Source organism: Aulonocara sp. 'chitande type north' Nkhata Bay, linkage group LG3 (genome assembly GCF_057382095.1).
Source record: "Aulonocara sp. 'chitande type north' Nkhata Bay isolate Kocher_YH1m ecotype deep benthic linkage group LG3, A_spYH_male_GT1.1, whole genome shotgun sequence".
Lineage (NCBI taxonomy): Eukaryota > Metazoa > Chordata > Actinopteri > Cichliformes > Cichlidae > Aulonocara > Aulonocara sp. 'chitande type north' Nkhata Bay.
This window is the reverse complement of record NC_141346.1, coordinates 68,774,942-68,786,743: the sequence shown is the minus strand read 5'-3', so window position 1 is coordinate 68,786,743 and position 11,802 is coordinate 68,774,942. Positions and strand designations below refer to the sequence as shown.

The 11,802-nt window shown below is 42.4% G+C and overlaps 1 protein-coding gene across 1 annotated transcript; it reads left to right on the top strand.

The window, feature by feature from the left end:
• Nucleotides 1–8,078: 8,078 nt before the first annotated feature.
• Nucleotides 8,079–11,802, top strand: LOC147336833 (uncharacterized). The gene is made up of 5 exons (XM_086287690.1): nucleotides 8,079–8,740; nucleotides 9,191–9,356; nucleotides 10,318–10,869; nucleotides 11,006–11,073; nucleotides 11,584–11,802. Exons 1-5 carry the CDS (start codon nucleotides 8,537–8,539, stop codon nucleotides 11,674–11,676), a joined length of 1,083 nt encoding a protein of 360 aa, XP_086143816.1. The 5' UTR covers nucleotides 8,079–8,536; the 3' UTR covers nucleotides 11,677–11,802.

The following is an 11,802-nucleotide window of genomic DNA, read 5'->3' as shown; positions in this document are numbered from 1 at the left end:
AATTCTCTTTTAGGTTTTGGAGAACGACAGTGAGAGACTGTTCGAGGGAAAAGTAATGCACACGAGACAAGACAAGGACACAAGAGGCTAAGCAGGGAAGATAAGGGGAAGGAGGAGAGGAGAAAAAGTGCGACCACCTTCACTGAGAGCCAAGAGAGAAGAAGTTAATTAATGCTAATTCTTTTCCCTTGCATTATAACAATGTGAGGAGTTAACGCTAAGTATACTGCAATTAGCGGCTAATTCTAATTAGGGGTGAACAATTATTACCAGCTAATGCTAATATTGTTTTCTCTTCCCTTTTAACAATGTGAACAGCTAGTGCTAGGTAGGCTGATGCTAGCACCTAATGCTAATTTGACATGAATTAGCATTATATTAGTGAGGAGTTAATGCTAAGTAGACTGCCATTAGTGGCTAATGCTAATTTTAGGTGAATGGGAATTGGCATCTAATGCTAATACCATATTTTCTTCCTTCATAACAATGTGACCAGCTAATGCTAAGTAGGTTACCGTTATTATGTCTGTGAAGGTTCTCAGTCATCCAGGTCATCGTAGTCAAAGGAGCTTGCAAAGAAAAGCGTCTGGACTTCTTTAAGTTACTTGAAGACGTTTCACCTCTCATCCGAGAAGCTTCTTCAGTTCTAAGGTCAAATGGTGGAGAGTCCCAGATATAAACCTAGTGGGAGTGTCCCCCCCTGCAGAGGGACAAAAGGACCCCTTGATGATCCTCTAATCACCTAAGCCAAGGTGTGAAACTGGGTGTGGGTCCCAATCAGCCAGAGTTTTGGGTGAGTTCATTGTGAAACCTGGCCCCACCTTATCATGCAAATTCCTGAGATCAGATGGCCCAGGATGTGAGTGGGCGTTAAGGTGTCTGGGAAGGGATCTCAAAACTGGATTATAGATGGCAGAGAGTTGGTGTCGTAAACCACCGCCTCTGTTCAAAGATGGTCGCTCACAGTGGATATAGATGGCTTCTTTCACTCCTCTTTCAAACCATCTGTCCTCTCTGTCCAAAATGTGAACATTGGCATCCTTGAAAGAGTGACCTTTGACCTTTAGATGCAGATGGACTGCTGAGTCTTGTCCTGTGGAGGTGGCTCTTCTATGTTGTGCCATGCGCTTGTGAAGTGGCTGTTTGGTCTCTCCAATGTAGAGGTCTGGGCATTCCTCGCTGCACTGTACAGCATACACCACATTGTTATGTCTGTGTTTTGGCGTTTTGTCTTTCGGGTGAACCAGTTTTTGTCTGAGCGTGTTGCTGGGTCTGAAATGCTTGGAGAAAACCCTCCTGAGTTTTTCTGATACACCGGCTACATAGGGGATGACAATGTTGTTGCGTCTGTCCTTCTTATCCTCCCTCGCTGGTGTCTGATCTTCTTTTCTGTGCCTCTTTGCTGACTTTAAGAACGCCCATTTAGGATAGCCGCACGTTTTGAGTGCTTCCTTTACATGTGTGTGTTCCTTCTTTTTTCCTTCAGGCTTAGAGGGAACATGTTCTGCCCGGTGGTGTAGGGTCCTAATTACTCCAAGTTTGTGTTCCAGAGGGTGATGGGAGTCAAACAGGAGGTACTGGTCCGTGTGTGTGGGCTTCCGGTAAACTTCGATGTTGAGGTTGCCGTTCTCTTCAATGTGCACAGCGCAGTCCAGGAAAGGCAGACAGTTGTCCTTTGTGTCTTCCCTGGTGAACTTGATGTTTTTATCCACAGCGTTAATGTGCGCAGTGAAGGATTCCACTTCTTGTATCTTGATTTTGACCCAGGTGTCGTCTACATATCTGTACCAGTGGCTGGGTACTCTTCCTTTGAAAGAGCCAAGAACCTTCCTTTCCACTTCCTCCATGTAAAGGTTGGCTACAATAGGTGACACGGGGGAGCCCATGGCACAGCCATGTTTTTGTCTGTAAAAGCCTTCGTTGTACTTGAAATATGTAGTGGTGAGGCAGAGGTCTAATAGTGTGCAAATCTGATCGGGTGTGAAGTTGGTCCTGTCCTCCAAGGAGCTGTCTTCTTGTAGTCGTTTTCTGACAGTCTCCACTGCCTCTGTGGTGGGTATGCAAGTGAAGAGAGAGACTACATCAAAGGACACCATGGTTTCATCTGGATCCAGGGGAAGTTTCTGGACCTTGTCAGTGAAGTCGGTGGAGTTCTTGATGTGGTGTGGAGTGTTCCCCACGAGAGGAGCAAGGATGGTAGCAAGGTGTTTTGCAATGTTATAAGTGGCTGAGTTTATGCTACTGACGATGGGTCTGAGTGGGACAGCTTCCTTGTGGATTTTAGGAAGTCCGTAAATGCAGGGTATGGCATCCCCTGGGTAAAGGCGGTGATATGTAAGGCGGTCAATGATTTTGTCCTTTTGAAAGTCTTGAAGGCAAGCTATAACTTTCTTTTTGTAGCTGCTTGTGGGGTCTCGCTTTAAGGCTTCGTAGGTATTGTTGTCACTGAGGAGAGTAGTGATCTTTGTATGGTAATCTGTAGTGTTTAGGACCATGGTGCATCTTCTCTTATCAGCTGGTAAAACAGTGATGTTGTGATCTTTGCTCAGAGAAACGTGCAGAACATGTGATTCATGTTGCACAGCAGTGGGACATTTGAAATAAAGTCAGCACACTCAGTACAGATAGTGCATCAAATATGATGCTGCTGCCAGACGTCTGCCTTTGAACACGTCCCTGCATCGCGCACAACACCAAGGTTGCCATGGCAATCACAGCTAACAGGGACAAAGTGCACAGCTGGAAGCCTGCAGGTATATTTAACACGATGTATTTCTCAGTGTCCTGTCTGTGTGTGAGAGACAAACAGCCTCTGTATGTGTGTGTAAATACAGCATGAATATGTAGAGGACATGTTTGTGGATATAAGTAAATGAAAGCTCTGCGTCATTTGAATCTTTGACTCTTGTTTCTGTTGCAGGTCTGTGACTGAACTTCTGGGAGGAGAAAAGTTGGTTTCATGCTCTGTGATTCTCTGTTTTGTCATCTCTCTCAGGTGATGGAGAGCTCAGATGATGACCCCGTCTACGTGGTCAAATTCAAGTCTACATTCAGAACAGACCTGGAGACACGCAAGAAAAATGCCAACATTGTATATGTGCAAACTGCTGCTGCACTGGAGCCAGATTCAAGGAGCTCAAGTGTTTACCCAGATCTTACTGAACTTACTGCAGGAACAGAGGGTTGTTGGAGGGAAACCTGTGGAAGCAACAACATACGAGCCACCAGAGAAAAAGTTGGCCCTATTGGTGCTTCATCAGAGTGTGAACAGGAGGAAGACTCGGCTGAGAAGAGTGTGGTGGATACAGAGCAGAGCTCACCATCAGTACAGAGGCCTGTCCATTAGAGTGCTGCTCCAAACATGCACACATAAGATAAGATAAGATAAGATAAGATAACCTTTATTAGTCCCACACGTGGGAAATTTGTTTTGTCACAGCAGGAAGTGGACAGTGCAAAAGTTATGAGCAAAATTAGAATACAATAAGAATAAATACAGTACACAACTGTACAGAATAGAATAAAATAAAATACTATATACAGTAGAATAAAATATACAATAAGATAAAAATAGAATACAAATGCTATATACAACTGAGTAAAAATACAACGATGTCAGAAAAGTATTGCACTTAGTGTTATTGCACATGTGTGGATGTGTGTGTTTGATCAGTTAAAGTCTTTATTGTGGAGTCTGACAGCAGTGGGGAGGAAAGACCTGCGAAATCTCTCCGTCCCACACCATGGGTGCCGCAGTCTCCCGCTAAAGGAGCTGCTCAGTGCTGTCACAGTCTCCTGCATGGGGTGGGAGATGTTGTCCAACAGGGATGCCAGCTTAGCCACCATTCTCCTGTCACTCACCACCTCCACTGGGTCCAGAGGGCATCCTAGAACAGAACTGGCCCTTCGGATCAGCCTGTTCAGTCTCTTCCTGTCCCCAGCAGAGATGCTGCCGCCCCAGCAGACCACACCATAAAAGATAGCAGAAGCCACCACCGAGTCATAGAAGGTCTTCAGGAGTGGGCCCTCCACTCCAAACGACCTGAGTCTCCGCAGCAGGTACAGCCTGCTCTGCCCTTTCCTGTAGAGGGCGTCTGAGTTATGAGTCCAGTCCAGTCTGTTGTTCAGATGAACACCAAGGTACCTGTAGCTGTCCACAGTCTCAATGTCCATACCTTGGATGTTCAGTGGTTGCAGTGGAGAATGCTTGTGCCTGCGGAAGTCTACCACCAGCTCCTTGGTTTTACTGGCGTTGATCTGGAGGTAGTTCAGCTGGCACCAGTCCACAAAGTCTTGAGTCAGTCCTCTGTACTCTTTGTCGTCCCCATCAGTGATGAGGCCGACTATTGCAGAGTCATCAGAGAACTTTTGCAGGAAGCACTGGGTGGAATTGTGGGAGAAGTCTGCAGTGTAGATGGTGAAGAGGAACGGAGCCAGAACCGTTCCCTGTGGGGCCCCCGTACTGCAGACGACCCTGTCCGACACACAGCCCTGAGTCCTCACATACTGTGGTCGGTCGGTGAGGTAGTCCAAAATCCAGGTAGTGAGGTGATGGTCCACTCCAGAGTTCTCCAGCTTGTCCTTCAGAACCGAGGGAAGAATAGTGTTGAAGCCACTGGAGAAATCAAAGAACATGATTCTCACAGTGCTTCCAGCGGTCTCCAGGTGAGAGAGGGAACGATGTAGGAGGTGAATGACGGCATCATCTGCTCCAATGCCAGGCTGGTAGGCAAACTGAAGTGGGTCCAGTGATGAGCTTGTTAGGCGCCGAAGCTGAGCCAGGACCAACCGCTCCAGGGTCTTGTACATGTACTTGGCCACAGCTGCAACATCTGTACCTGTGAAAGCTTCTTCTCTGTTGCTGCTCATATTGTACAGAAGAAGAGAGTTTCTTTATCATCAGAAAATGTCAATGAGCCTGTGTGTCTTTGCAGCTGGCTCGGTGCAGAGGAGGAAGAACATGTCAAGACAGAGGAAGATAAATGCAGTTCATGTTGTCAACTCAACCTGGACTATTGAAAGAGTTTTTCTTTGTCTTGTTTCTGACTGAGATTCTCCAAAGGAAATCCAGCACAAACACATACTTCACACACTCAAAGTCCTGCACAGTAAATGAGCTGATGAGCGTTTGTGCTGCTGCCTGATAACAGAACAATAGTTCTGCTGCTTCCTGTTCTGGAAACACACATTTATAAATGTTCACTTGCTGTTGATCAAAGGTATGTTGGTGGCTCTGGACGCTGAGGGAACTTTGTAAAAAACTAGATCAAATATTAACGTCCTGGCAGAGGCAAAGAACTTTGATTTGATATTTGATTTGATTCATGTTTCAGCTCAGACTGACAGAAATGTTTGAACTGCTGCTGTGTTAAAGGGAACACTGCTGTTAGAAAGCACCTGATCTGTTTCTGCACACTGAATGTTGCACTTCTGATACTGCAGTACTATTAATATATGTTGTTGTAACAAAGCCATTAATGGTGATTCAAAGTGTTCATGGTTTCCCAGCACAACAAATGATCACACAAGTGTGACTGATCCACTTTCTAATGTGTGTGTAGCCCACACTGTGTGTCACTGTGTCACAGGTGAGTCTGTGTGTCCAGGTTCTATGAGGACAACAGGATATAGTGACTGAGTCCAGCAGCTTAAAGTCTGACTCCATCCTCCATTTAAATAACTCACAGCAACAACTGAATAGCTTTGCCTTTGTGTAGCTGACACTTCATTTTAATCTCCTTCTATTCTGGTTCATCTGGTCTCAGTTTCTATAAGCACACAGGTTTCATCAGGGACTCTATGACCTCAGTAATCTTTGCTGGGCCTTAATGCTCTGAACAAAGCTGCACATCACAAGACTAAATAGAAATGAATCAGTCTTTCATTTCTCACTGCTGTTTGACTTCAGCTCTCAATGTCCCACCATAACCCATGGAAAGAATTACTGTCCATCCAGGCTCCTGAACATGAAGCTGAAGAAGGTGGAGTATTGTGAGGGCTGATGGAGATGATGATGAGGAATCCAGGAGCAGTGGGTGGATGGCAGCATCAGCATGAAGGATCAGTGTGAGAACACATCATCATCCACAAAGGAAACCAGTCTGAGTGTCTGACGCTCTTGTTAGAAAGACGCAGTCCCAGCAGTTAGCTTACCTGCTAGTTAGCTGAGAGCTAACTCACTTGTACATTGAATACCAAACTGTGTAAACCAGGGGTGTCAAACATATGGCCCGTGGGCCAAATCCAGCCCTTGGAATAATTTCATATGTCAAATATTGAAGAATTTTCAGGCTTCCTGATACTCAATGTGAGCACGGCTGAGATTTTATTCTGATGAGCAAACCCTGTGGCCAAACACATTAAGAGACAGACTGGGATCATACCATTATGTGAAAGAAGACGGAAATGTCCCATAGACAGCAAGGGTAGTGGTAGAGACCAGTACACAGAGAAATGGGAGCTGTATTGAAATGCAAGCGTGTCAGGAAAGAGTGAAAAGGCAAAATGAGCAGCATCTGGCTGCATTTCAGTGATATTGGAGACCACAAAGCTGAGTGCAACATTTATACAGGAGATATACAGGAGACGCTGAGAGTAGAACTGATAAAATTAGGAGCTGGCTAAAGTGAGACCCATTTTTATTTCCACCCATTTTCCATTGTGGAGGACAAAAGGTTTCAAACTCGTCCAGGTCTTAAACCTCACGTGTTCTTCCTAATAGCAGTAAATGGATAAAAATAAGGCTTTTATGAAAACACTGAATACAAATTGCTGCCTTTAAAAAGACTAAATGTACAGTTCAGTATTGAATACTACATAAAATAAACTATATATAAAGTGTGTCTGAATGGCAGAGATGCAGAAATATGTGCATATAGCACAGAGCCACGGCTCAGTGTCTGAATGAGTCTCACAGACCTGAATGTGCTGTTGAAGCCATTTATAATTATAACGTAATTCTTTACTCGTTTGATCTGCTCCTTACCACAAGCGACCAGACGTGGAAGGTTTTGGACTTTTAACTATATTTTCTGAAGTTTTACAACTTTTCTTACTGTTAAAAACCTCGTTATGGCCATTCATGCTATACAAAGTAATGAGACGTGTGTTATCTACAGAAATGTCAGAATCTCAGCTAAAAGTTCACAAAACCATCTCAACAACCGCCAAACCAACCCGTTCTCACTCCCAACGCGTAAAATAATGACGATTTGTCACGTCCCTTAACTTCTCATGCTGACGCCTAAGGTACCCTTCCACGTTTTTATGTGACGCTGTGGGTTGTCAATTCATTCCAATATGAACCCGCTCGCGGCGATCAGAGACGCTTCGAGCAGAGGCTCCAGCCATCCATTTACTCCAATAATAACCCCGTCACGGCGAAACATGACGCCGAGAAGCACAATCTAACTGGAGAACCGGGGACCCTCTCCGCGAACGGGTTTTTCTCCCTAATTTAATGCTTTCTTTTAATGACATCGTTAACATTTCTCAACAAAAACACGAAAGTATCACTGATAATTCAACAATAAAATCGCTTCATGTTGTGGCCATCACACAGTGTTTTCCAAACTGATTCACGATCTGAAAGTGCGCAGATTTAACATACATAATCCTTCGTTAGGTTTATTATTTTCATTTCACACGTAAAACACATTTATAGATTCATTCACCACTCCTGCTAGTTTTGGATGCGCTCGGCTCCAACCAATCAGACCAATTTACGCAGACGCACTAATCCCGTAACTGCACACTACCCATAATCCTCAACCACCGTCGCTATGGAAATGAAGATAACAACAGCTTGGTGCTACCCGTTATTCCTTTATTTACTCTAAAATAATAACCAGCGATAATACGAAATTAAACTGGCCCAGTGTTTAATTATGTAATTAAAAATTGCAAATTTTAGTATTTTATTTTTTACAAATTGCAATATTTATCTACAGCGCGCCTTTAGCGACACGTCAACAGATCTTAAGCAAGGCGATTGGATGGTTTTTACTGCAATGCATCTTGGCAGTCGTAGTAAATGTATCTTTCAACTCACGGTCCTGCAGCTAAGTTTTCGACTGGACACGAGGCAGATCCTAGCTAAGTAAGTTGTGATAAACTGTGGGTAATTTGCATGTTCACTGAAATATTAATTTCAGTGATATTAAACTGATATTAAACTTGAAATGTTTTCACAGAGCAGTCTGTGTACCAAGAGAACTACTTCTGCAAAAGTTTATTTAAATTTTTTTGTGATGTATTCTCATGTGTAAGACACTTGCTTGGCCACCCAGCTAATGTTAGTACTGCTCTATTTTAGCAATGTATCTTTTCTGTAATCAATTCAGGGTTTTTTTTAACCCTATTCACGTAATTAACTCAATATTAATGACTTTAATCTCGTAATTGATTTTTTTTTCTAAATATGGTGTAATACTGCCTCGTAATATAAGTTATTTCTTTGGTCATAAATTATTTTTGTAATCGTTTCACCAAAACAGACCTGAAATAATCCCTACATGTTCCATTTTCATTTGCAGAAATGACAAAGCCAAAAACCAAACCATGCCCTTCCTGTCAGGCCCCAAACACCTGCAACAGGAAGACATGCAGTGGATGCCTGGGCAGCCTGAACCTAAAGGAGGGATTGAAAAAAAAACAAGAACAGTTTAAAAACAGTAACTGGGCTGCCTCTGTTAAAAAAAACAGAAATGCGAGCAGGGTGGTTAATTCAGCCCAGTTGTCAGTAAGTTTAAAAGTTCTGATCTAATAAGTGGTTGGTCTGGTAGACAATTCTTTATTAATCACAGTTGTCAATGTTTTCTTGTATATCATGAAGTAAGAAACTAACAAGACATGTATATACACATAAAATATTAATTTATAAAAGAGCATAAATAAAAAAGTTATTCACATCAGAATAACATCATCACACTGAAGACATCCAACTAGAAAAAACTTGTTAAAAACTATTTTTATTCAAGCTACTTCTGATTTTTAATTTAATCGGCTATTAACTGAGAGACAAAACATTTCAAGATGGATTTTATCATACATTTACAGGTTTGGTCACCATAAATACTTTTTAACTATCGACAACAATAAAACAACAAAGATGTGAAACTTAAAGGTTTGTTATACATCAATTTGCTTACATGAAAGACTGGCTGCATGTTTTTCTTTGTTGTTCTTGCAGGTTTCAAAGCTACATGCCCTGGGCTACCAACCAATTCTGTTTCTTGGACAGTTTGACCGTAAGGGCCGTACAGTAGGGGACGTGATCACTCAGATCGAACCACCGGAAGGTGCTGCACGTGACATCCTCATGAAGATGAGGAAGCTTTATGAACACCTTCTGAGAAGTATGCTTTGTCCATTATCTGTAACCAGGTGTCCTTATCAGGTAGCCTATCCTAGCTGTCTTTGGGTGATACTCATGGTACACCCTAGATAAGAAGGCAGATCATCACGGGGTACATAGAGACAAACAAGATGGTGAGGATGAGGATAGTTAACAGTCACCAGCTATTCTGTTCTACTCTACTCTATTCTGTTCTATTCTATTATTCAGCCAAGGTTCAGACCAGTAACCTTCTTGCTGTGAGGTGACAGCTGCCCTACATGTCCTGTTGCTAACATGAAAATAGTGTTATATCTGCCTTATTACCTCCCCATGTGTCGGTCACATCACCAAAGCTAGCCATACTGAACCTCTGGTGTTACCCACCTGAACAATTTTGTATGTGTGTGTGTATAGTATGGTCTTTCACACTCATGTATATACAAATGTAATTTTAAAAATCTTCACGAAAACCAGACCTGATAATTCTCTTCGAGACTTTCTAGTATAACAAATGTTATATAATGTTACCAATATGAACACCAAGATTCTTAAATAACTTATATACTTCTTAAGAGGTTACCTGATTACCTCCCTGAGGTAGTTAGCATCACCATTGTACAAAACTCCTAAGTCACAGTACTAGCTTGAAGTGTCAAATGTTATTCACTACAAAGTCAGGAAAGTAGTGTCATCAGAGGAAAAAGTCATTATCTATCTGGATTTATAGTCACACTCATTAATTTTTTAATGTACAATGTAGAAAAGCACTACAGATGTCACACTACCCTAGAGGGCACTTGTACTGAATTATTTGGGTCAGTGAGTGTGCGAGATGACTTATTTGATGCCAATATTTACCAGTTGTATCTTTAGTAAAAACTTAACTGAAAACATGCAAATCACTACTTATTATGTGTTTATGTGTACTGTACATTTTTTCAACCCATTTTAATGAATGTTTAATATTTAAAATTTTTCAGAATTACAAGCTTCACCTCCTGCTAAAAGTTCTACACCAGCAGCTGGACCATCCTCTGCTGACAGTGTGGATGCTGGACCAGTCCCAGACCCAGAGGCTCTAAACCAGGAATTTATTCTTCATTTAGAGCCTGTACCAACATCTTCCCTCTGTCAGCCTCCTGCATCCTCCTCTTCATCTCTGCTTCCTCCTGCATCCTCCTCTCCATCTCTGCTTCCTCCTGCATCCTCCTCTCCATCTCTGCTTCCTCCTGCATCCTCCTCTCCGTCTCTGCTTCCTCCTGCATCCTCCTCTCCATCTCTGCTTCCTCCTGCATCCTCCTCTCCATCTCTGCTTCCTCCTGCATCCTCCTCTTCATCTCTGCTTTCTCCTGCATCCTCCTCTCCATCTCTGCTTCATCCTGCATCCTCCTCTCCATCTCTGCTTCCTCCTGCATCCTCCTCTTCATCTCTGCTTTCTCCTGCATCCTCCTCTCCATCTCCACATCCTGCATCTCCCTCAATTTCTACGGTGTACACCTCGGATGTCCCAAACAAAAAAAGGACAAGGAAAGGTTAGACGTAATGGTATTGTAAATGTACGAAACACATGACATGTTCGTTAAGTTTGTTAAGATTTCTTTTTCTTAATTTTTGCATTTTTTCCAGTTTTACAGAACTCATGTAAATATTTCATTTGTTATTTTTCAGAATGCCGAAAACACCGTACACAGAAGATTTTCAAATATGAAGAGATAGTAGACAGGAGAGTTGTAAATGTAAGTAATTTAGCCTGCTGTTGTGCAGATTTGTTTGCGTCTTTGGACTTCCCGGATTTGAACTGTGCCTGACTGAATATCCATAAGCTTTTGTATTTGATGAATCTACACTAATTCAGCCACTGAGTCAGGATTTCACTCCAAATAGGACATTAAATAAGAACAGACCACCTGATACGACCTGTTCATGCTGCCTTCCTGATGTTTACGTTCTTTAAAGTCCTCCTGACATCATGCTCAGAAGGAGTGATTGATGTGGAGGTGCTCCTTCCCATTCAGTAACATCTGCTTCAGTTAGTTTTGCTTGTGAGCCACAATGTAAGCAGTGTTGCTTTGCTGACATGCACTCGATGCTGGCAGTACAAGCATTGTAGTGGTTCTTATGTTTTTGTAAACTAATTGTATAATATATTGAGCCATTCAATAGTACACAAATGTTTATAAGCTCCTTTTTGTATGCAACTTGCATGTCTTTCTTAATTAATTGTTTGTTTATATCATGTTTTTCAGGAAAAAGAAGAAGTTAAAGTCAAGTGGAAGCCCTGCTCAACATGGTATGTAGTAACAACTTTGTTGGACGGGAACAGACATTCATATTGTTGATAAATAGTTATCAACTCAATTTGAATTCATGTATTTGGACTAAAGTAAATTGGGAGCTTTTAGCTATCGAGCTCCTCTTCTGTGAGGAGCTTGATAGCTGTCCACCTCCAAAGTCCATTATGAGTT

Coding starts and splice junctions, on each gene's coding strand:
- LOC147336833 (XM_086287690.1), top strand. CDS start 8,537: ATGACAAAGCCAAAAACCAAACCATGCCCTTCCTGTCAGGCCCCAAAC. Junction 9,357..10,317: donor TTATGAACACCTTCTGAGAA/GTATGCTTTGTC, acceptor AAAATTTTTCAG/AATTACAAGCTTCACCTCCT. Junction 11,074..11,583: donor TAGACAGGAGAGTTGTAAAT/GTAAGTAATTTA, acceptor CATGTTTTTCAG/GAAAAAGAAGAAGTTAAAGT.